This window comes from Gymnoscopelus microlampas, assembly GCF_963454915.1.
Source record: "Gymnoscopelus microlampas genome assembly, chromosome: 12".
Classification (NCBI taxonomy): domain Eukaryota; kingdom Metazoa; phylum Chordata; class Actinopteri; order Myctophiformes; family Myctophidae; genus Gymnoscopelus; species Gymnoscopelus microlampas.
Genome location: NC_139949.1, coordinates 32848944 through 32873943, shown reverse-complemented (window position 1 = coordinate 32873943; position 25000 = coordinate 32848944). Strand labels below are relative to the sequence as shown.

Below are 25000 nucleotides of genomic sequence, written 5' to 3'. Positions count from 1 at the left end.
AGCCTAGGTGCCCAGACTGCTACGCCAGCCGTCCGTTACAAGCCAAAATACGGCCAAAGCAGTACAACAAAGTTACAAGAATAAATAACAAAGAATGTAACAAATACAACTAAAAACTATAAAGAAAAAAAATATCAGCCAATACCCCATTAGTACCCTTTAAAAACATGAACAGCATATCAATTTTCCGACTCTTAAAATCCTGAATGAGATAATAAGGTGATACAATTTAAGGTTTGCCAACAAATCCTTCCACAACCATGGTCCTTGGTAAAACAAGCTCATCTTGCCTGCCTCAGTTTGAGCAGCAGATACCGTGCAGTGCAACCATTTCTAAGAGTGTAAATTGTGACTGTTCTGTGAAAATGTAAATGTACTACAGTATTTATGTAATGAGGTAGCTTACCCAGAATAGCCTTGTAAATAAAATTGTACCAGTATTGCATCCAACGAAGTGTGATTGATGACCAGTTAACCAAGCCAAATCTGACAGAAGGTTAGTGAACGCTAATTCAGCGGAGGGAGCACATGAATAAAGGACTGTATCGTATCGTTAAACTCCTCTCAGCTATGAATTACAAGTTCTATAAATATAGACACTGCTAATTCCAACTCCCATTTCTGCTTCAGGCTACTGAGAGGCCACCAGGACTCCAAGCCAAAGAAATCAACCCCTATCTCACTCCAACCAAACCAACCAATCGACCAATCAGCCAGTTAACCTCAAATCCGAGACCAACCTATAGTTACATTTTCCAGCCTTTCCGGTAATAAACTATCAAGTAATATCAAGTTATGGTTGTAGCCTCTTGCAGTTACCTCTAGCACCAGAAATATGATACACACACAGGCAAGGAAAAACTCACTACTGCACCATTGGGAAATTGTCAACGCGCTGTGTATTTCGCACCAATTCCCCAAAATATGGCCCTGATCTCAGGGTTAAATTAATACTCTGAGTCTTGCCTTGTACTGTTGAGCATTGAATATCTTCACCAGTGTGATGGGGTGCTTTGTTCACACATTCCAGCCTGAAGTTCACCTCTCTAGCCATTGGGTTACTGGGTAATTTAGAGAGCAGTGAGGAGATAAAAGCAAAAATGGGGTTTCTTGATCAATTGCTGAGCAAATCACAACCTGAGTAGAATTCTAGCGCATACTTAAAACGATAAGCAGTCTCTTCTCTGCAGATTAAGTGGATTGTTAAGAAGCGATTTATTCGGTCAGGGCAGCGCATTCGTCATCTTCTTAGGGCCAACCTGTCAAATCACACGGTCGGTTCAGGATTAACCTCACCTCCTGTTATCAGAATGGACCAGGGCATCCCTCATCTCCGTACAGTGGTGTCTATATGCAAGCCTGATGAATTCATCACTGATGCGCTATGCTTTAATTTATACTTTGTTGTCCCACGGTGTTGCATGCTGAAAACAGCCGATCTACAAGCTCACAACACACTATATCGCAATGTTTTGTGAGCTTGTGGAGCTGCTGTTTTCGGTTGGAGAATGGCACTCTAATGTGGTTTGCTCAAACCAAGGATGAGGTTAGATCTCGCACGTCCCCCCTGGCAGGGTTACATATGTATGATCCCTATTAAATTAATTTCCAACAGTATAAATACTGAATAATGTATAGGGATTTAAGTTAATCAAATCACTATTATCAAATAAGGGCCTCCCACTCAGCTATGCCCAATGAATAATAGCATAATCCACTTTTTAAATTATAAATAGATAACATATATTAACTTGCTGTAATCCCTCCAGCTGTCGTCTTTGTACATCCGGTAGCAACTGGGTCTAAATAGCAAAGAACGTAAAGGAGAGCTGTAATGTTATGGGAATAACATTTCCCTGGAAGACGTTTCCAGTATAATAGGGTCAAATGGAACATTTTCTGGTGCAGCCCTTGGGAAAGTGGATGAGTCTGCAGAATAACAGTAATCTCTAGGCTCCACCAGAAAACCCAATGAAAACCAAACGTCCCACATATCTCAGCAGTTTAGAGGAAGGAAGCGCGGTCCACTCTGGCTCAGTTTGAATTAATTACTTCTGGTCCGATACCTTGCTTGTTAACCCATTTAGACCGGGAAAGAATCTGTGTAATTTTTTGGATTTATTTGGCTATTCAAAAATAGCAGATATACAAGCTTGTAGATCTGCTATTTCTGAAAAATCGTGAAAAATTGTGAAAATCTTTGAATATATATGTATTTTTTCAAGGCAAACATTTTTAACTAAAATCTTTGCTTCTGGTGGATTCTACAACAGTTTTTTTTTTAAAAACCTATGTTGCTATATAATATCAGTGGTTCTCAAACTTTTTTCATGTCAAGGACCCCCAAAATGATATGTATTTGGCCACGGACCCCCATCTCAAAATATGTTGTTCCAGGGACCCCCCAGAAGCACAGATCGGAGTAAAAAATATTCGCTATAAAACATATATATAATGATTTGCAAAAATTGTCCACGATTTTTCAAAAAATAGTAGATCTACAAGCTCATAGCGCAGCACTCGGTGCCGCGCTACGAGCTTGTATACCTGCTATTTTTGAATAGCTAAAGTATAAAATATGGATAGAGTGGTTACACAGATGCGTTCCCGGTCTTAAAGGGTTAATAGCAACATATCCCTGCAACCAAACCACAGAAGAGATAGAACCGGGTTCCCTGGCCACCCATGGTTGGCTTTCCACTTTGTTAATTTAAATTCAACGTCTCATTCGCCAGCAGGAGTCCAAATTAATTGGTTTGTTGCATGATGCACTATGGTTTCCATTCTGTTTCGGCTACACAAGCGAGCGCTCGGGGGGTTGAGGCTGGGATAAGAGGCCGGGCGTGCTCTTGGTGTTGTTGTACAGTAATTTACAATGAAATATGAGGGTGGCTGATATGGAGAGCTCCTTGATTAGACCTGGTTGGTGTCTGGTGTTTAATGGTGTTCATAGAGGCGTGACGTCTAACATTTCAGGGGTCTTTGTGAGCATCTTCTCCTGTTCAGCAAACTGGGGAGGGAGTGACAGGGAGGCGTATGGAACATGGCAGAGATATGTGTACTATAAACAATGCACAGCACATTCCCCGCAGTGTGAGCACTGAACTGTGAATCTGTCTGCATTCATCTCCCGCCCACAGCCAATCTGATACCAGATATCAGCCACACAGTAAAATCCTTAATTTCTCCAAGTATAACCAAATGACCTGCAGCGGTCCATTTGGTCACATTTGTACACTCTTATATGAACACTCAGGATTTTACTGTGCAGTTGTGCTGCTCTCCTGTATCCACATATCTCCATGTGTATACTGTATGTCTCTATTCTCAATGCACTTTGTGGTAAATTGAGAGCTTTAATTACAAAAAAAAGGGGGTGGGGGGGGGTGCCCTTGAACTGAACAAGAACCTCCATTGATTTTCTGTTCTGGCATCAAGGAAACAGGGACAGGAAAGTCCACATTTTATTTTTTTTCCCTTTGTTGTAATATCAGTATTACAAGAGAATCTCTACTCTGATAATAAGCGGAGAATGCCTCGCTTCCTAGGGTGCCAAACACCTCCCCCGTGTAGCAGAACTGGTCCAAGGACAGAACATTCCCACCACAGCTCTCTTGGAGAAGTACAATTCAATTATCTCAAGCAGGGCAGATTTGCGATGTAAGAGAGGGAGTGAGAGACCAGTGCAAACAGACTGAATATCATTCATATCCTCTGCAGTAATGGGCCCCCCCTCCCCCCCCCACGCACACACACCCACCCACCCACACACACACACACATCTTTTCCCCAATCCCTCCCCTCCCTTCCCTCCATCTCCAATGGCCATGTAAAGCATGTAACAATATCCCACTCTATTAGTGAACCTCTGGAGGGATCTTGCCTTCTCAGCATGCAGCAACAACGGAAGGCGAGACACACACACACACACACACGATGTGGGTCCTCGGATAAGCAATACCTCTGGTCTGAGATAATCAATGGCAACTGAGGAGGAGAGAGGACGTCAATGCCAACTGAAGAGGGGGGGGGTATACATCAGGTCTGAGGCAATCAATGCCTACTGAGGAGGAGAGAGGGCAAACGTTGGGGTGGGTGGGGTTATCAAGGATCGAGATACGGTCAAACAAGCAAAACCCAGGAAAATATAAATAAACGTAAGAGGAGGAGGAAATATTGGCTCCTCAACAAAAATATTTTGATCTCTGTTGTCTTTATATTATTTATGTGTTTTTATATATTTTTATGGTTTAGTTTAGAGTTAAATGTTTATTGTAAATCTAGATTAGCACCTGGGCATATGAATATAAGCCTACGGCTTGAACTGATACGGCGGTCCATTGGTTGGATAACCTCAGGCGACAATGTATGCCTGGTTGGTAATTTGTTTTATCACATACTGTACCCATAGCCTTATTTAGTCACAGAGGCAATAGCAGTTGATTTGGCAGCCATGTTTGACACGGTGAATTCCTTCCATTGTGAGGTTGCTCACAATTCCGAAAGCGGTGGTACTTTAGCCTGCTCTGATTGGTCAGCTATATGCCATGTCATCCCTTGGGTTTATCAGTTATCAGATATCACCTTCTTGGTCCATTTATCACTGCCAGTCTCCTCACCCAGGGCTGAATATGTGAAAGCTGGGTATGTGATATAGAAATGTGATTAAGAAAAATAAGGAAACATAACTCATATATTTAACTGATTATACAACATCTCAGCAAAAATGGAAAAAAAGAAAACATGAATGGAAAAAATTAACAAGCAAATAAACACATAAATTAAGTTCTGTAGATAAACACAGAGAAACGTAGTCAATATACCATTACACAGATTTACTTACTGTTTAATCAATCAAACAGCATACGGACATGTTTCAACCATTTACTTTTTTAATGATATTTTTGTAGCCAGATCCCTAGAGTAGACACTTAGTAAAACCAAAAAATATTCATATTACACTGAGTGCAAAATGCTATTTTGTGTGAACAAAATACATACATAAATAATACGTATTTATCTCTCTTCTTTTGTTAATTCACTTGCTCATTTTGTTACAAGAGGGAGGGGTGTGTGTGTGTCTGGCGGTTAGCAGAAGGGGGGATTTGCTATAGTGGGCACTGGGGCAGCATATGCTGAGGGGTAGAGTGGCCGGTAGAGCGGGAGAGAACCGCGAGGTTCCCAGTTCGATCCCGGGCTCCCCCAGAGTGCAGAAGTGTCCTTGAGCAAGACGCTGAACCCTAATTGCTCCCGATGAGCAGATTGGTGCCTTGCACGGTTTCCTCCGCCATCGGTGTATGAATGAGTGTGTGAATGGGTGAATGTAATGCACAATCTATGTAAAGCTCTTTGGATAAAAGCGCTATATAAATGCACTATTTACCATTTAGTGACATGCAGGGATAACACCTTGTGCATGAATTAACTAAAGAAGGAACCAAGGTCAAATGAGAGAACGAAATGTCTGGAACATGCAAACAGCATTTTGTGGGCTCAATGTAGAAAATGTCCTCAATAAAGTATATACTTGTAGATGTTTTTACTTAACAATGTCCACTCTGTAGCTAAGTAGAATAAAAGCTGATTGAATTGTTAACCTGATTCTAAAGCATGTGACCAGTTGATTATGGGCTGCACCTGTTGTATACTATACAATAATTGTATCATATGCCTCACACTGTCTCTCTCGTGACTCTGATGAAATAGTGTCGGAAACACATTGGTGTTTTATTTGCACCAATAAAAGGACCTGATCGTGCTCGAGAACTTTATTAGTCGTTTTTGAACCTCACAGCATCTCTGCATACATTCACAAATTCCCATCGTTTGTCTGAGCAACAGACAGCGCTGAGATGACAGTGAAGTGAAACATCAGTAGCACTGGGGTAGCAAACTGCCTCCCTGTCAACAAGCCTGAAGCATGAAGCACTCAGGTGTCCAGTGGCTGTAACTCACCCATCTGTCAGTGAGCAGAGCCAGTTAGTGTACCAGCTGTCAATTACACAACCATTCATCTTGAGAACCTGTTCACAATCTGTACTTACATGACAGGGTTACAACAAACACGCACGCACACGCACGCACGCACGCACGCACGCGCACGCGCACGCGCACGCGCACACACACACACACACACACACACACACACACACACACACACACACACACACACACGTGCACACACACACATACTATACAGATACACCATGTTTGGCTTGTTTGGCCCCATCAGCCTCTCGTTTGTGGGCAGATTAGTTTTCATTGGACGACTCACAGCCGTTGAGAGAGTGCCATGGTAGTGTGCTCAGGTGGTGCAGGGGTAAAGTACCTGCTCACCAACACAGAGTCTAGTGGTTCAAATCCACCGCAGCGCTTCCAGTTTGGGCGAGTGTCTAATACGAGGCACATTTGGCCGTGTTTGAGGGAGGGAAGCCAAGGCTGATGTTTGTCGCTGCACATATACTCCTATGCTGGAGGGGCAGTGCCTGTCTGCGGGGAATGCTGAACGGGAGCAGTAGGATGCAGAGCGCTACGTCCTCCCGGTGGGAGCTCCTCACTGGTAGGTGAGCCAGTAGGGTATACAAATGGTAAATGGTGCATTTATATGGCGCTTTTATCCAAAGCGCTTTACATACAGTAGATTTACATTCACCCATTCACACACACATTCATACACCGACGGCGGAGGAAACCATGCAAGGCACCAACCTGCTCATTGGGAGCGATTAGGGGTTCGGCGGCTTGCTCAAGGACACTCCGACACTAACTCTGGGGGAGCCCAGGTTCGAACTGGTAACCTTGCGGTTCCCATCCAGCCGCTCTACCCCTGAGCCACTGCCGCACTTCTCCCCACACAGAAATGTGTGGAGACTAATTAATTGGTATAACGACAAAATTGGCAGAGAAAAAGGGGAAAAGTTATTGGCTACTCTAAATTATAAAATAAAAGTGTAATCCACTGTGCCAAAAGTGATGCTGCAAGAAAGATCCATCCAGTTATCGTTTCAGAAATGTATCCCATCTCCTGTATCTCCACTCAGCCAAATTAGCCTCTGCAGATAAGCAGTCTGATCACTTTAGAGAGCCAGCAGGACAGTAAAGCCAAATTTATACTTCATCGTACAACATTGTCACACATCAAAATGACTTTGTGTCTAATAATATTAACAAGATGTCTGAGACGTATGAAAAGCCTGACTGGCCAATGAATGAAAGGTTACTACTAAATGATTTATACTGTAAGTGTTATATCCATTCACCACCGTAAAGGATTGATGTAAGAAATATGGACATTTATATGCAATGATCATATTATAAATTACCCTCTATAAACTAAAATCCACTGCTATAACTTGAGCCAGGGTTCTTCAACAGGGGGTCCGGGACCCCTAGGGGGTCCTCAGAGTATTACTACAGGGGGGCAGCCAAATCTTTGTGTGATAGGTTCTTTTTTTACATTAATCACTTGAACCCTATAGCATCCCTATTCTGAGGGGAACATTAGCCAAAGATAGCGAGTCTTGCGAGGCGTTGTGAGCTTGTAGATCGTCTTTTTACGGCAAAGAGGTTTGGTGTAGAGGGAGAAAGGAGCAAACCAAGTACAGAGCAAAAGGTCAAGTTTAAGTATTGAGGGTTTAAGTGGTTAAATGTATGAAATAAACAAAAAAACATAAATTTACACAACACTGATGATAGTCATCGAAGCTATCTATGAAATCTTTGAACAAGTTTAATCTGCAACACAATTTTCTACAATATATAGTGGGGGTCCCTGCTTAATCTTTCTCCCAGATAAGGGGTCCTCGACCTGAAAAACGTTGGACATCCCTGACTTAAGCTGACTTATCACACAACCACCCGCACACATGCGCATGTGAACACGCACACACGCACACTGACACACAAGATACAAGCGTACACAATAAAGATGCCCTCTCATACAAGGATAAACTCTGAGCCAGTAATGAATTTAGTTATTCTGAGTCAGACAGAAATGGTTCACAGTAAAGAAAGAATGGCCATTGACTGAGGACGCACGCACACACACACACACACACACACACACACACACACACACACACACACACACACACACACACACACACACACACACACACACACACACACACACACACACACACACACACACACACACACACACAGTTGCAGAAGAGAATATGCGGGAGACAGTCCAGGTTAAGTCTTTGCTGACTATTAGCACCTAATGTACAACAGCGCTTAATGTTTACAGTAATACATTTCCATCCAATAATGCTTCCATTCTATCCTTTCACAAATCTGAATCAGATTATGGCCTTGTAATACCTTTATCTTAAAATATGTATGTATGCATGCAATTCCAGGACACACATGTTATCCTAGAATGAAACCCCTGTTCTCTCTTCCTCCAACCTTTTTGCATTTTTCTCTGATAAGTCTCATTTATCTAGTATTTCGCTCCCAGAATGTTGAAGGCTATTGCAGCCCCCCCGCCCCCTTTCTCTCAACAAAGCAGAGCAAACATGGACAGCTTGAGACCAGGTGCTGGTAGTGGGAGGACAGAAGTGGTTATAATAAAACTGAAAGGAGAAGGTAAACTAAGAGACATCGAGGGGGAGAGAGTAGATAAGAGATAATTAAAGACAATACTGCTCTGAGCAGGATAAAACCGGGCTCTGGAACATCTTATCCCATCCAAAGAGTACACACACGCACGCACGCACGCACGCACGCACGCACGCACGCACGCACGCACGCACGCACGCACGCACACACGCACACACACACACACACAAATCAATGTGCCCACACCCTAAGTCTGTATGTGCTCTATTTTTCATGGTGCATGAATGAAATAAATATGTGCCTCTTCCCTATCCAGTATCTGTAACATAAGTGTTAACTGTAAATCTGGGTTCAACTGTTTTTCATAACAATAGAGCGCAGTAGCCGGCATTCATATAAATCCTGTCGCCTGCAGTGGAAAATATCTATCAGTAATGTATTATAACCACCATGTATGAACAAACATACCATTATCCCCCTAAAATGATAACATTTTATTCCCTGTTTCATATGCAATGTATCTTAGAATACTTCTCTGCTGTGTATCTATGATAAGACGTGGATTGTATATGACAATATTTTTTACATAGAGCAACAAATCCAAATTATTCCAATAGAACTGCATAATATTCCATATTCCTAGAGAGAGTACATTAACCTGCAAGCATGCAGCTTCACAAATAGACAAATATTCTTCCTCCCCCCCTCTCTCTCTCTTTCTCACACAACACACACACACACACACACACACACACACACACACACACACACACACACACACACACACACACACACACACACACACACACACACACACACACACACACACACACACACACACACACACACACACACACACACACACACACACAGCTGCACACACTGTAACTACACATGGCTGTTGTGTTTCTCTCTCACACAGACTGAAGACCTTGGTGAGCAGAAGAGAGGGAGGATTTGGGGAGTGGGGGTAGGGCAAGGAATCCTGTGGGACAGATGCAGCTAGCTAAGCAAACACAAAGGCTTGAATATGAAATATTACTACATCCACACTGGAAGTGCATAATTAATTGGAAAAGAGAAGACAGAAAGATAAAGCGGCTTCTGTTATTTCAGAGAATCTGGCCTACAAATTATATTACATACATACAATCTTTAAATAGAATCATATCCTTATGCCATCAATGATTGTTCAACATTTTGAACCTTCCAAAAAAAGAAAAGATGCAGAGAAATTATGCTTTTCATTCTTGCACCTGTATAAGATTTAGTACTTCCACAAGTGTACGCGTGCGCGCGCGCACACACACATACACACGCACGCACGCACGCAACCACACGCGCACGCACACGCACATACGCACGCACACAGGCACACACAGACTGACACTCTTCTCTCACGCAGTTGTTCCACCCAGTACTATCTGGTAACACAGACGGTTAAGACAGGTCTTAATTAAACACACGCACACGCACACGCACACGCACACGCGCACGCACAGTTTGCATATGTTTGGGAGATGTAAGTTGTAGTACAATGTTGAATTCCTAGTTGGTTGCCAGGTCCTTCAATAAGAAGCTCTGTCACATCATCTACAACAGTAGCTCCATCACAAACGTGTCTGAACATGCCAAAGTGTTCCCATGGGAGAAAGATGAAGGGATGCTCTACACGGCGGAGGTGGAGAAGAAGAGGGGGATGCAGAACTGACAGACAGATAGGCAAGCGCAGGAATTTTAGAAATGCAGTGGAGCTGCTGCTCTCATTATTCAGCTTTCTACAGAAGTCCCAGCCTCACCCGTTCTTGCTCTCTGTCCCCTATTCTGCTGCATGTTATAAATCACCCAGTCTGCAGCCTATTAGAGACGATGCCAGAATCTTTTGGTGTTGGTATGGAATCATCAGAAACAATACCGCACAAATAGCCTCCATCTCTCCTGCTGCACCACAGATACTGTATGGGCTACACCACAGTTACAGTGGATCATTTCTGTATCTCCTGTATAGTACCTGACTTCTTTTATATTTCTCTGCCATTTCCCACCAAGTCCATTAATTACCTCTGGAGCTACCCCGGACTAGTTTTCATACAAATTGATTTTGTGGTGTGCCTCAAGGCTGTGTTCTTGGACCATACTGTTCACTATTTACTATTCCTTAGAGCCTGTTGTTTGTAGATTTGCATCTGTATTCTTTGCTAGCTACGCCTGTTGTACTCAACTAACTTTATAGCTTGGAGCGAAATCGAATTATTTCAGTAAGATATACGTTTGTTCAGCGGTTGGTTACACTTCCAGCTCTGCTGTTTCAAAATACATTTTCAGATGCATATTGAATTGACGGTCATCTCTTGGGAACACGCAGGACAGTAGTTGCTCTAAACTGTTTTAGGCACTTAATTACCTAACAGGTGTATAATACATGATGCCTAATTGATGCTCCATGCACATCGGAAATATGAGCTTGTAGGTCGGCTATTTTCAGCATGCGACACAGTATAACAAACTACGAGTGAGGCTTAAAGCTGAACATGCTTGCAGTCCTGATGAAGAGGGATCAAACAACACATGATGTATCAATACAACTTCAAATACATCATGCTGCCACCTCTTTAAACTTTTAATAGGTTAGCTGCTGAAACAGTTCTTGAATCATAATAAAGTGTAATTCATTCATAATAAAAAGACTGGTGTCATTAAGCAATGGTTCTTAGTTCTTAGCCTAATCAATACAGTAGAATCAAATACATAGTTTTGCTGCCAGTGAAAAGTCAACTATAAATTAAAAAATCACACCCTGTGTGAAGGAAGTGGTGCCTTTGGGGCGGGCCTTAACTCATTTCAGTTCGTCCCTATTGGTGGTCTGAGTCCACTTACCAAATCTGTACTTGGTAGCATGCTGCAAACTGGAATGATGGCTGTTTAAAGGCCAGCCAATGGGCAGACAGGGGGGGCGGGGCTTAAGTAATGACAGTGAGTCCCTATTGCTGGCTTTAGTCCATGTACAAAATTTGTACTCCATAGCATGCTGCGAACTTGAGTTATGGCTGTTTGAAGGCCAGCCAATGGGAAGACAGAGGGGGCGCGGCTTCAGCAATTCATGCTGGTCCCTATTGGTGGTCTAAGTCCACATACCAAATGTGGACTTGCTGGCATGCTGCAAAGTGGAGTTATAGCTCTTTAAAATCCTGTGCTCATCCCGTGCTCATACGGGCGCTGGGGGTCCCTGGACCCCTCATTGAGAACTTCAGCAATTCATGCTCGTTCCTATTGGTGGTCTAAGTCCACATTGCAAAGTGGGACTTGGTGGCATGCTGCAAAGTGGAGTTGTAGCTGTTTAAAATCCCGTGCTCATCCCGTGCTCATACGGGCGGAGGGACATAACAGACGCTGGGGGTCCCTGGAGCCCTCTTTGAGAACGTCAGCAATTCATGCCCGTCCCTATTGGTGGTCTAAGTCCACATACCAAATGTGGACTTGGTGGCATGCTGCGAACTGGAGTTGTAGCTGTTTAAAATCCCGTGCTCATCCCGTGCTCGGACATAACATAGGTTGGGGGTCCCTGGACCCCTCTTTGATAACCAGTGGTACGTGTGGGCAATGAGAGGAGAGATGACATAGGCAGTGTCCACGTCCGTGTGTGTGTGTGTGTGTGTGTGTGTGTCTGTGTGTGCGCGTGTGTTTGTATGTGTTTCTTCTTTGCTGTGCTCATCCCAGGCTCATACGGACGACGGACGGACATACGGACAAAGTCAAGCTTAGAGCGGTTGGCACCGCTAAAAAAGGGGGGGGGGAAAGAACAGGACAGATGAGCTCTTTGGGACATCCTTCATTACCCTGCACCCAGTGAAAAATCATATGCATTAAACACCCCATTTCTGAACCATGAAATATATCACAGGGATCTCTGTCAGCAAGTTCAAATTTGCTATTGCATACCAGCGTGAAATAACCTAAATTTAAAATAAATCAATTCAATGCAAGGTTCTCACAAGAGGATAAAATCCTTTTCAGTGTCAATGGCAATTTATATTCACACCATAAATGACACACGTCCCTTTTCCATTTTATGCATGAATAGCTTCCCAGGATAAAAGCCCAGACTTTCAGCATCTAGACAGCAATGGCGTTGATATTTAAGAGTTTTGACAAAGATTGAAGGACCGAAATATTGATTAAAGCAGAGATTTCAGCTACAGCAAGTATTCATGGGAGTATATTCATATTTTTTGACAAAGTTTGCTAAAGAGCCATTTTACTTATTTGGAGACTGTCTATGTTGCTTTCCTCTTCTAAGAAATATGTTTAACCAATAATAGGTATGATTATATGTATATTATTATATGTGTGTGTGTGTGTGTGTGTGTGTGTGTGTGTGTGTGTGTGCGTGTGTGTGTGTGTGTGTGTGTGTGTGTGTGTGTGTGTGTGTGTGTGTGTGTGTGTGTGTGTGTGTGTGTGTGTGTGTGTGTGTGTGTATATATATACTGTAGTGCGTGCGCACGCACACAGTGAACAGTTGAAGAGGATAATATGGGCCAAAAATGAATCTAAAATTGGTATTATTACGATGGCGTGTTGGGAAATTATTCAATAAATGTGTATTAGTTCTGACAATGACATGACATGTGGGCGGAGAGACGAAAGGGATATCAGAAGAAAATAATATAAAGCTAGGAAAAGGGCTAGGGCTGAATTAAGTCTGAGACCACAAAGTAAAAACAGCAGAAACCACAGATGGAATGAGAAACTTTCACATCTTGAAAATAATGGAGTTCTTCCTGATTATTGCTAAAGGGAATGCTCCAGCTACAACGTTAGAGGAGACATTAGAGCTTAGAGCTGCAGGCGCTCTTCCATTTTGCTAAGTAAACAATGAATAAATGAGCATCTCAAAGGAAGGGGAGAACTATTCATTCTCATTTCGCCTATAGTGGTTAAAAAATAGTCTTCAGAACAGAAAACAGCAGTGATGAATTCCCCAGAAATATGCACTAACAATATTAGAATGGTTTGCAGGGACATCTATTTGGTTCTGATCACAAACACATGTTGAATCCTTTACATTGATAGGTGTATATGTTAACACACCAGAAAGCCATGTCAGAGAACAATAATGCATAATGTAAAGAGTTTCATAATGTATTCATAAGAGCTCTCATAATGCCATTTGATGTCTTTTATCGTAATGGCCGTAATGCATTGCATTGCATTGATTGATTGATTGAATGCTTTATTAGTCAGAAATGTAAACAGCACGTGGCACAGTAAGACATTAAAGCTAAAAGGATAACACAAAAAAAGTCCTGGGGACTTGTTTCCATTGTGGTCCTATGCATTCAATTCATCAACATAGCATACAAAAATTAGCACAACAATACATGTCATCAACAAATACAAACACTACATACAAAAGAGATGGGAAAATTACTATTTACCTCCCCTTTCTCATCATCTGAAGATAATGCTTTATATCGGCCAATTAATACAACTACTTATGGACCACGCAAGTAGAGAACGATGTACAGTAAGTTGGGAATGCATGCCCCACCCAGTTATGCAATACTCGTTGTGCCTGTTGTACCCGTCTGTTTGTCTGTGTCCCTTTTATGCCCATATATGGAGATGTCTGTATCTGTCTATCTGTATCCCCCTCATGCCCATACATGATGCGAAGCCTGCGGAGCTAGTTCAGGCAGACAACTCAAAGGAGCGGCAATTCCTGATCAGCTGATCAGTCACATGCTCACTCCATCTGATTGGGGTGGGCTATTTAAACCTGCCTGCTCATGGCTCATTCTTCTGCTGCTCTGCCATCTTGCTGCTCTGCCATGCTGCTGCTTTGTGCTCGCCCAAATATGGAATCCGGGCCTTACTATGACGTCATATTGCTGACCTCAGGGTACTCCATACATGGGGATTTGCGAATTTATCGCAGGGCAGCGCTCCGTGGATTCGTGTATAGGTGTAACTGTCTACGCGTCAGAATAGTCTCCATATATGGGCATGTTACAGTACATTTGTGACGTCCGCCTTCCACCATCGATCCACAAGGCAATTTACAAGGCAATTTAATTTGAATATAAGAAGATTGCTCATAACTGCTCTACCCATTTTTCATGTAAGGCTCTAAAGTTATGAACATCATGGAGCTTTCTGGCACCATAGTTAATGGAGAGTGTGGTTATGACATGCCATAACATATTTATGAGCTCATTGTCTGCTTCAACTATAAGGTAAGGGTGCATTTTTCAAAGCCCATGCACAAAAATACTTAATGAACACAAGTGCTTGAAGGTCTTGGATAAATGAAAACTGACACGAGTGAGGGGTGGGGGCACGACCTTTGACCCCAGGGAGAGATAGCATTAACCCTGACCACTGATAAGGCTGGTGGAGGCTGTGAACTGTATGTGTTTGGAGTGACAGCTCGAGGATGGATAAGGCTAATACCTCAGCAAATGCACAGGCATCTCTCCCTTGACGGCAAGATTACTCAACCATGCCGGTACAGCCTTTAGACATCCACACTTAAGAATTGGAAACTAATACCGTTGACACACAAGGCTTAGATGTGTCCAACGATGTATAGTCAAAATTTGTCTCGAGTCCGTAAAGGTGGCTGCAAAAGTGGCTGCACGAAGAGAAGAAAAAGTATAAAAAGTCAATCAAATGATAATGTGACAGAAAACGGATCGGTGGAGTACATTGTCTCCACAAGAGAGCACATCAATATGGATTGTCCTTCATAAAAAGCTTTTACTAGAACATGAATGGATCGATGTGTAAAAATAATAGGCAGCCAGCATGAAAGTTTCATTGGACAGGGAATGAGGAAGAAAATTCATCATTTAACAAAAAAAGCAGGAAGGGTTTTGTGGCAGGAGAAGTGGACACAGCTAAAGCGTTTGGAAGACATTAGTCATGAGCTATGAACCAATGAAAGAGGATTTCACCAGCACCTCTTCATTAGACATGGTTCCTTCTCTGATTACAGGAGTCTATGGAGAACAGGGAAATAATGCAGAACCAGTAGAGAACTACTTAAAACACGCGCGTGCACACGCACGCACGCACACACGTACGCACGCACGCACACGCACACGCACACGCACACACACGCGCACACGCACACGCACACATACACACACACACACACACACACACACACACAATTCCATCTTCACTGACTCCCCCTGTCTTTTATTTTTCCTACACCCATTTCAATTCCCCTGTGGCTTGCCTTTCTCTCCTTGTCAGCAATTTATTCTCCAAAGATAGGCATAAAGAGAGAAGAGGAAAAAACATGTTCTCACACACACACACACACACACACACACACACACACACACACACACACACACACACACACACACACACACACACACACACACACACACACACACACACACACACACACACACACACACACACACACACACACACACACACAGTATATACTGCCCCAGCATATGCCAGTAAAGTAAGCTTCATATGTCTGTAATAATGTGGAGGTACCGCCTACAGTGCTGATAATTCCTGGTGCCTGTGAGTTTAACATCCCGCACAGTAGCATGCACTTCCAAGTACCTCTGCTCAGAGTCTGTGTTCTGGGTGAAAAGCTTGCCTTAGCTCTTCTGACGCCACAACGACCGCTAGATTGTATAAGTAATGTTATGTGGCACTGTCGTCTAAAAGAAAATACTGTCAGTTTGTCTTCTTTTTATGGCGTACTGCTGAAGGGGCCTAGGTGTTCAGGAAAGGGTTTGTCGGAATGTCTGTTTGGCTCCATCTCTGCATGTAGTGTATATCTCTGTATCTCTGTCCCCACAAAAGTAGACCAGGCAGTCACAGCTCAGCTCAAGCTGTTAAGTGCAGCAAACCCACACAGCTGCAGCTCACGCTGGTACGCCAATCACGGCACTGTGGGTAACGTTATCAACATTTACATTTTAAAATGCATTCCATTATATTTAGGGGGATTCAAGCCAGTTAGCTATAGATAACTGCTAATTAATTTAACTGTCTGAAAGCCTTTTCAATTGCACAGGGAAGACTCTGTGTCTGGTAAATGTATTCAGCTATCATTGTCCACACACAATCACATGCACACACACACACGAGCGCACGCACGCACGCACGCACACACGCACGCACGCACGCACGCACACACACACACGTTCATTCCAGCCATGTTGCCACATACCCCAGAGCCACAAGGTCTATGTCAGAATATCTGAACTACCCAGGGCCAATTCCCTATGCCCTGGCATTTTGATGGAAAGGTTGAGCCTACGGGAATATGTGGCAGGAAACTGTTTAGACAATACCTGCAGCACTTTTGCCCCTGGTCTGTCCACACTATAAACAGAAACCAGCTGTCCCCAGACTGCGACACTGTTGGCATCTTCTGACTGATAATTTTCTTAATGTAGACTGACCAGGCGAAACAAAGAGAGGGGGTGACATGATGGTTAACAAGGGGCTAGCAAAGTGCAAAATGTCCTGAGGACAAATGAAAAACACTGCTTATTATCTGCCTTCATGGCAGAAAACGTTGACAACCTGTCTATTTATCCATCAAGTTATTTCACCCTGCCGCCCTCCACACAAAGAGTCAAGATTCGGTAACCAATCATATCACATAGCGGCCATTTTGTTCTTATGTCCTACTTGGGTGGGAAACCCCTTAGTGACAAGGCATGTGGATATGTTCAATTAGAACCAATAACAATTGGACAACCAATTGCTTTGCTTAGAGTGTATGCATATTACTCTACAGCCTCTTTGGTGCATTTAGACAGGATGTTGTCAGAAACTATGACATTAGTGGCACGGACAAATATTTGAAGTGGGGAGTCTGGGGGCGCATTAGTTAATGGACGGTGACAGACTAAAGAGGGACTTTGACCTTTGAGGATGCTTCTCTACTAGCTTCTTCTCTCATCATCGGCACCCACTCCTCTCTATGGGGGGAGAAGGGGATTACAATCAAAGGGGCTCGGAAAGGAACGCGTCACAGGGGTTCCCACTTCCCACCCTGAACTGTCAGTCAGAATAGACAGATTTACTGCACATATTGTCACTGTCAGGTGGAGACCTTGTATCTCCATTTTTCAACTTTTAATGTTTTTGGTTTTTTTTATCGTAAATTGTTTGTTGTGGAAAATTTGTAAAAAATGTAATAAAATAAAGAAATAAAGTCCAAAGTAAAAGTGATTAAGTGTGTTTGTGGATTTATAAATACTAAAGCAATGAAAAGTATTAACAAGAGATAATAACTGCATTGGATCCATTGGAATACAGGTCATTTTATCCATTTTCTGAAAAGTAACAGCATGGGACATACAAGGTTTGCACCTGACAGTGAATATATCACGACATCCTCGTGAAGGGCTGTCGGGGGTTAACATCAACACGCCCCGTCACTCTTCCACAATCAACCCAAGTGGTCCTCACTCAGATGATTGGCTTTTCTCTCCCTCCCACCATGTCAGTGGATTGAGGGGGGAAAAAATGTCCATTCCATTGAAAATATCAATATATGGGGAGGGAGGGGATCCCTTTGCCTCGCTTTTGCAGCAGCTACTGAAGGATTTCATAGCAGACCAGCAAACGTGATTTGAAACGGGGCGTGGTCCATGGGGAGGAAACATGTCTCCATTTTGCAGCCCCATTATGCTATACCTCCATAACAGGATAATGACATTTCGCAGGTATACAAAAGCAAGTCTGTGCGTCACATCTGTGTGCGTACGAGAGTGTGCACGAGTCTGTGCGAGTGACTGTGTGACTGTGTGTGACTGTGTGTGTGTGTGTGTGTGTGTGTGTGTGTGTGTGTGTGTGTGTGTGTGTGTGTGTGTGTGTGTGTGTGTGTGTGTGTGTGTTGGACTGTATGAGCAATAGTGAGACTGTATAGACATCTATGGCTTAAGAATCTCATTATTTAATTTCATCAGAGGAGTTTTACGGCTAAATGTTATGCTCCGCCACAGGCCTCAAATTTCCTCTAGCAAATGTCAGTGTCCAATTAGGTCAGTGTTATCATTTGTTCCCCTCATACACTGGTCCTACAAACAATCCGACTGCCGAATAACCTTAAGTGTACACAGGCAGTGACTTTGCTTTCACCTCAATAAAGTGCTACTTGATTGAATCAAGTGGCCGAGGTCAATAGGACACATGTTCATTTCCCAGGGTCCTCTGGGGTCCCTGCAGGCAGAGAAATATGCTGAGTGTCTTCCCTGACATTTATTGGATAGGAACTAGGTTATACGTCTTTTTTCCTCCTTTTTCTGCATCCCTCGCCTTCAGAATAAAAGGCTTCACCGGTTCACATAAGTGGGTGCGTGCGTGCTTACGTCTCTGTGCGCATGTGTTTCTGCTTAGGCAGTATTCCAGCCCATGGTCACGCTTCAGGCACCAGTGCACGCGACATCTGTCACTGTCTCTGCACTGTCACCTCGGTGCTCTGTTGCCGGAAAGAACAAGTCTCCCTCCTCCGCCATTGCAAGGACAGCAAGTGGAGCCGAAGCCTTTCCCCTCGCTTTCCCGTCTACCCTCTATCTCTGTCACTTATTTTCTGCTGCCATCATTTTGTATTTGTCAGCCACAGCGCTGTCTCTTTGTCAGTCGTTCCATTCACTTTTCATAGCCTGTCTCCGTTACCTCATTCCCCACAAGGTCTTCCATCGCTCAACACTCCCAATGCAATCTTTATGTCATAACACACACATGCGTGCGCGCACACACACACACACACACACACACACACACACACACACACACACACACACACACACACACACACACACACACACACACACACACACACACACACACACACACACACACACACACACACACACACACACACACACACACACACACACACACACACACAGAAAATGGGTCTTTCTGATGATTGCACCATTCTCCTCTCATTCAAGTTGACTGTACGTGATTCTTCTGCAGGTCAGAGGCTTCTTTCACCTGTTCTATACCAGATCATGCATTATCAACACTTCAATAGTTTGATTGATTCAAGCACAGAGCTTTGATACCAGCCAGTAAATTCATACTCTCAGGGTACTATGCAATATAATGTTTTTTTCCTTCTTGGAATTCATTGCTCATAATTTGGTTTGTTGTGTCTTCTCTGTCTCAACTTTACATCTGTGCAGTGTTACTCATAAAGCCCAAATGCTTATTTAAGTTTATTATTAGCAGAGAGGCTGGAGTGAACTGAGAGGGTGATTGCTACTCTAAGGGTTCTATGGCAACTGACCAATCAGCACAAGCTAAAGCCATATCTTCTCTAGAGATTTTAGGGAGGCTGACCAATGAGAGCAAGCTAAAGCAGTATCTTCCCTAAAGGTTATATATGACAGTTGACCAATCAGCACAGCTAATTGCCACCTTGCACTGAATTGGCACAGTGAGCGACCTCGGTGCATACAGAACTCATCAGGTCAAACATGGATGAGGTAAACTGCACCGCTAGTAGTTCCAAAGGAATCAAAACACAGTTGAATACAGTGACCTTCAATGGTTCACAGAACTGCACATTATCACCCAGTATTCACTCACTGCCCTCCCTGCAACCTCACCTAACAGCTTGGGCTGGTAGAAAGAGAGAGAGAAGGGGGGTTTCAATCATATAAAGGTTTCAATCAACGTCTATCAAGTACATAATAGAAATGTGCTCACAATGAAAAAAATATAATTAGCCCTTTAAGACCCGGAAAAGCATCTGTCATTTTAGATCTTAACCACTTTAACCATTATTTTATACTTTGGCTATTCAAAAATAACAGATATACAAGTTCAAAAATCATGAGAATTTGTACAAATCTTTTAATATATATATTTATTTTAAGCAACATTTGTAACTCCAATCTTTGCTTCTGGGGGTCCCTGGAACTAAATATTTTGAGCTGGGGGTCCAAGGGTCCAAGTTTGAGAACCACTGTTATAGCAACAGTGTTTCAGAAAACAGTTAGGATTTAGAAGACATTTGTAGAATCGGCCTCAGGTCTTAATGGGTTAAGACATTTTTGACCTTAAACAGGCTTCTTTTAACCTCAAATCAAAGCCAGGCTTACACAATAAAAGCCTGTAAAATAATATTATGAATAGGTCACATTCAACAGGCAAACAACTGATCCCCCCAAATCTTACATGTCTGTTACCATGGGTAGGGTCAATACCCCCACTAACCCCCAGCTTCCCAGCCCGCTCCTAAACTCCTGAACTCAGCAGTATTCGACAGAGGGCGGCTCTGTTCCACTACCTCACGTTTCGCCCCTGGGTGAACCCTTCATCACGGTCGACCCCTGAAGGATGAAGCCGAGACACATAATTCACCCAGCAGGCTCAACAAGTCGGCTTTGTGTTTCTCCTCAACCTTGAAGCCTGACAATAAATGTTAGCGAGCTATACGGGGGAACGACTGAGCTTTAGCGGGTCAAACCATTATACCCAGGTACCATTTTTGACCACGTCTTATTCATTATGATGAAGGAAAGAAAACGAAGAAAAGGGATACATGGATCGGCGTTAGTATCATGAAACCTTTTGGGTGATTGTCTGTTCAATAGGCAGTGTGTCCTGCAGGGCAGAACTCTGCAGATAACTAACACAGTAGGGCAAGAGGTGGCTAGATAATGAGGCAGCACAGAGCATTGTATCGAGCACATGCCACTGTTGGTAGCTGTCGCCATTAAAATGTCGGTAGGCCTCACCATTAAAAAAAAGACCCCTGACACTCCAGTCCAATGCCCCCTCAGCCACTACCTTCTTTCCACAAATCCCCCTTTCTCTATTTCTTATTTGTTTCCAATATATCCTGTGTTTTCCAGAGCCTCTGTCTGCTCCACAGGGATCTGCAGAGCATCTGCAGCAACCATGTTCTGATGCCCTCCAAGCCCCCTGACCTCTAGCCTCCCACTGCTCTCTCCACAAGGCTTTATTCTGCCACACATCCCCTGGCTAAAAGAAAGCAAGTAAATAAAGACACGCACACGCACACACACAGATGCAAGCACACACACACACACACACACACACACGGACGCAAGCACACACACACACACACACACACACACACACACACACACACACACACACACACACACACACACACACACACACACACACACACACACACACACACACAGTACTTTTAACTCTGAGAGTGTACAAATGCGTACACGCTCAGAGTTACAAATAGATAGATGAACAACAGTGAGGCTTTCAGTGTGTTTATTGGGTAGATGTGCTGACAGATTCCTTACTGGAACACAAAGCAGTGAAAGGCTATGTTGACACCCCGAAGCCTGCTAAGTCAGCACATTAACACTGTCACCTGTCAGGAACAACAGTAATCCCAAGTCTCAACCCAGGGACCGAACCAGACACCCGAACCAGGGAACCAAACCAGACACACAGCTGCTGGATGTCTGACAGGTGGCTCTCATAGTAAACATTCCACCTGTCCCTTGCTCATAAACATTTGCCGTGCCTATAATCGGAAATAAGCGACAGTTTATGCTGACGTTATAGTTATACGCTATCTATGTTGATCACCAGTTTCTGTAGATTCAAAATTCTAAATGTTGTTATTAAGATAATAACACTGGATATAAAAAATTATAGTAGAGGTTTAAGAAAAGACACATACAAGGTCAACACTTTTAGCAGCAATGAAGAGTGCATGAAATATGAGGGAAGAATAATTTAGCAACGGGATATGCAGAATAATTATGCAGTAAAAAGTACATAGTGCAAACACTGTAGAATTACAAAGTGCAAGAGCTTTTATCTCAAAAACAGAAGGAGAATAAAGGCTCTGTTGTGAGCAAAAATTGGTGTTTATAGATTGAAGGCAGTTTTGTTGTGTTATTTATTTTTGTCCTTGTTCAGGGCTCTCACAGCCTCAGGGAGGAAACTCTTCTTTGTGCTGACCTTGTGACACCTTGTGTGTACGTACAGTAGTATGTCTAATTACCAGCGATGTAATGTAACTAAGTACATTTACTCAAGTACTGTACTTAAGTACGCTTTTTATGTTGTTTTTTTTTACTTTACTGGGGTATTTCCAATTTTCAATACTTTTACTTCTACTCTACTACATCTCAGAGGCAAATATTGTACGTTCACAATACGTCACATCGCGACGCATTGTGAGCTTGTAGATCTGCAATTTTCGAAAGATTTGTATAATTTTTATACATTTGAAAACTTGTGAAATGGGACATTCTGCATAATTAGTACTTTCTACTTTTGGTACTGTAAGTACATTTTGATACCAATACTTTTCGACTTTTACTCAAGTAAATTTTGAATTCCAGACTTTTACTTGTAACAGAGCATTTCTACATTGCAGTATTGATACTTTTACTTAAGTAAAAAAAAACACCACTGCTAATTACACTCTCCTCATTAGATGATTTATGCATATTAGTTATTATTTTGCAAATAAGCATACTGCTGCTCTCCCTTCATAGAATGTCAGGGTGGACTTAAAATTAAGCATGATAAAAGTGCTCAAGTGTAGAAGACGTCCTTGAATGACCTTGCGTTTATAATCCCTAGTGGAGCTGTAGCAATGATTGTGTTTTCCCTATGCGCTTGTTATTTCCAAAATAGGGCTCTTACTGGTCAAAGAAACATGATCATTTAGTTTGTTTTTTGTGGTATGCGAGGCACAAATGGAAAAATGGTTACATTAGTAACTCCAAGAGTGTACAAATGACATTTGTACACTTTTGGAGTTAAAGTAATACTCAGGTTTTTCCAGTGTACGTTTTGGAATGTCTCTTGATAAATGAACGCTGGTGTCATTTGGATCCAGGTCACAGGCTTTAATGGGATCAACGTTATCTTCCACAGACATCGTGGGCAACAGAGCAAACAGCTGTCAGCCTAGCTGGGGTCCGTGAACCACACACACACACACACACACACACACACACACACACACACACACACACACACACACACTCAAGTACACACTCACGCACGCACGCAGGCTCGTACGTGCGTGTGTGCGTAGCCACGCACGCACCCACGCACGCACCCACGCACGCACCCACGCACGCAGCCACACACGCAGCCACGCACGCAGACACACACGCAGCCACACACGCAGCCATGCAGCCATGCACGTGCGAACACGCACGCACACACAGACACGCATGCACATATGCACAAGTGTGCAACCAGCGTCACTTACTGGCTACTTCCAGAGATGCGTTGTGACTGATGGCCTGCCCCAGGTAGTTGCGGGCCACACACACGTAGCTGCCGTCATCAGGTTTGCTGCGTCGTCCGTGGACGATGCGTAGGAAGAAGAGGGAGCCGCTGGGTAGCAGCATGCGGTGAGAGCGGGGGTTGTCCCGGTCCGTCTCCACGCGCTCCCCATCTTTGTACCACTCCACCGTGGGGGGAGGACGGCCCTCCGCCTTACAGTTGAGGGTGGCCGGCTCCCCTTTGGACACGATGAGGTCAGAGGGGTGTTCCACGATGCGGGGAGGGGAGTCCTCCTGGCGAAGTCGAGATCCTGAGGGGAGAGACAGATGTTTTGAGTGACCTGTAGATCCAGACACCCATAATGTGCCTTGATACCTTCAAAGATATCGACTAATGAAGCAACACATCTCTAAACTGTACGTAAACATTTGGAATTTTTGACCAGCAGAAAATCAAGTCAAAGCAAAGATGCACATTGACTCTACTGACAAAAACAAAAAAATGTCCATGAATTCAAGTCTCCATGAGGTGACTAATCGATTGAAAATAAATGTTTTTGGGTGAACTATCCCTTTAAGTTGAAAATCAGCAAAGCTTCCCTTTACCTGTGAGAGTACAAATGTAACCACATGGACCTGTGGTTACATTTGTACACTCTCAGGATTACAAATGGATAAATTAACACTGAGGATTTTACTGTGCATCATACACCCAAGTACAATGTAGTACAAAGAGTCAAAGCAATAGAGGTACTATTAGAGCTACTCTAGAACGTACACCTGTCAAGTACTGTTTGACAGCATAATTACCACACATCATCATGTGACAGTGAAAATGTTTTCTTTACTATGTCAGACTGACATAAAGCATTCAGCAGTATACTATACAGACATTTGAAGCCCTTAGTATTGCATATAAACATCTTGTTCTAAAACTCCAAAACAGTATTTCCTTCACAGCAGCAGAAAAAAATCAAGATGATGAGACAATTTCTTTCTTCTTCTTTTTTTTTTATCACATTGAGGGGCTGAAGACATTTCTGACTATCAAACAGATTGACTGACGTGTTGACACAAGGACTCACAGCACATGACATCTAATTATGACCTCGCGCTGCAATTTTAAACAGATGAATGGCTCTGTTGTCAATGTACACAGTTTTATGGTTCAAGAGCCAATTGCCTTT

General features: G+C 43.2%; 1 protein-coding gene across 1 annotated transcript in view; it reads right to left on the bottom strand.

Moving 5' to 3' along the window:
• LOC311056609 (roundabout homolog 1-like) overlaps positions 1-25000 on the bottom strand; it is a 116425-nt gene that overhangs the window by 57796 nt on the left and 33629 nt on the right. Inside the window, exon 2 of the mRNA XM_084073357.1 lies at positions 23798-24124. Coding sequence (XP_083929483.1) covers positions 23798-24124 — 327 coding nt within the window. The remainder of the gene's footprint in view (positions 1-23797; positions 24125-25000) is intronic.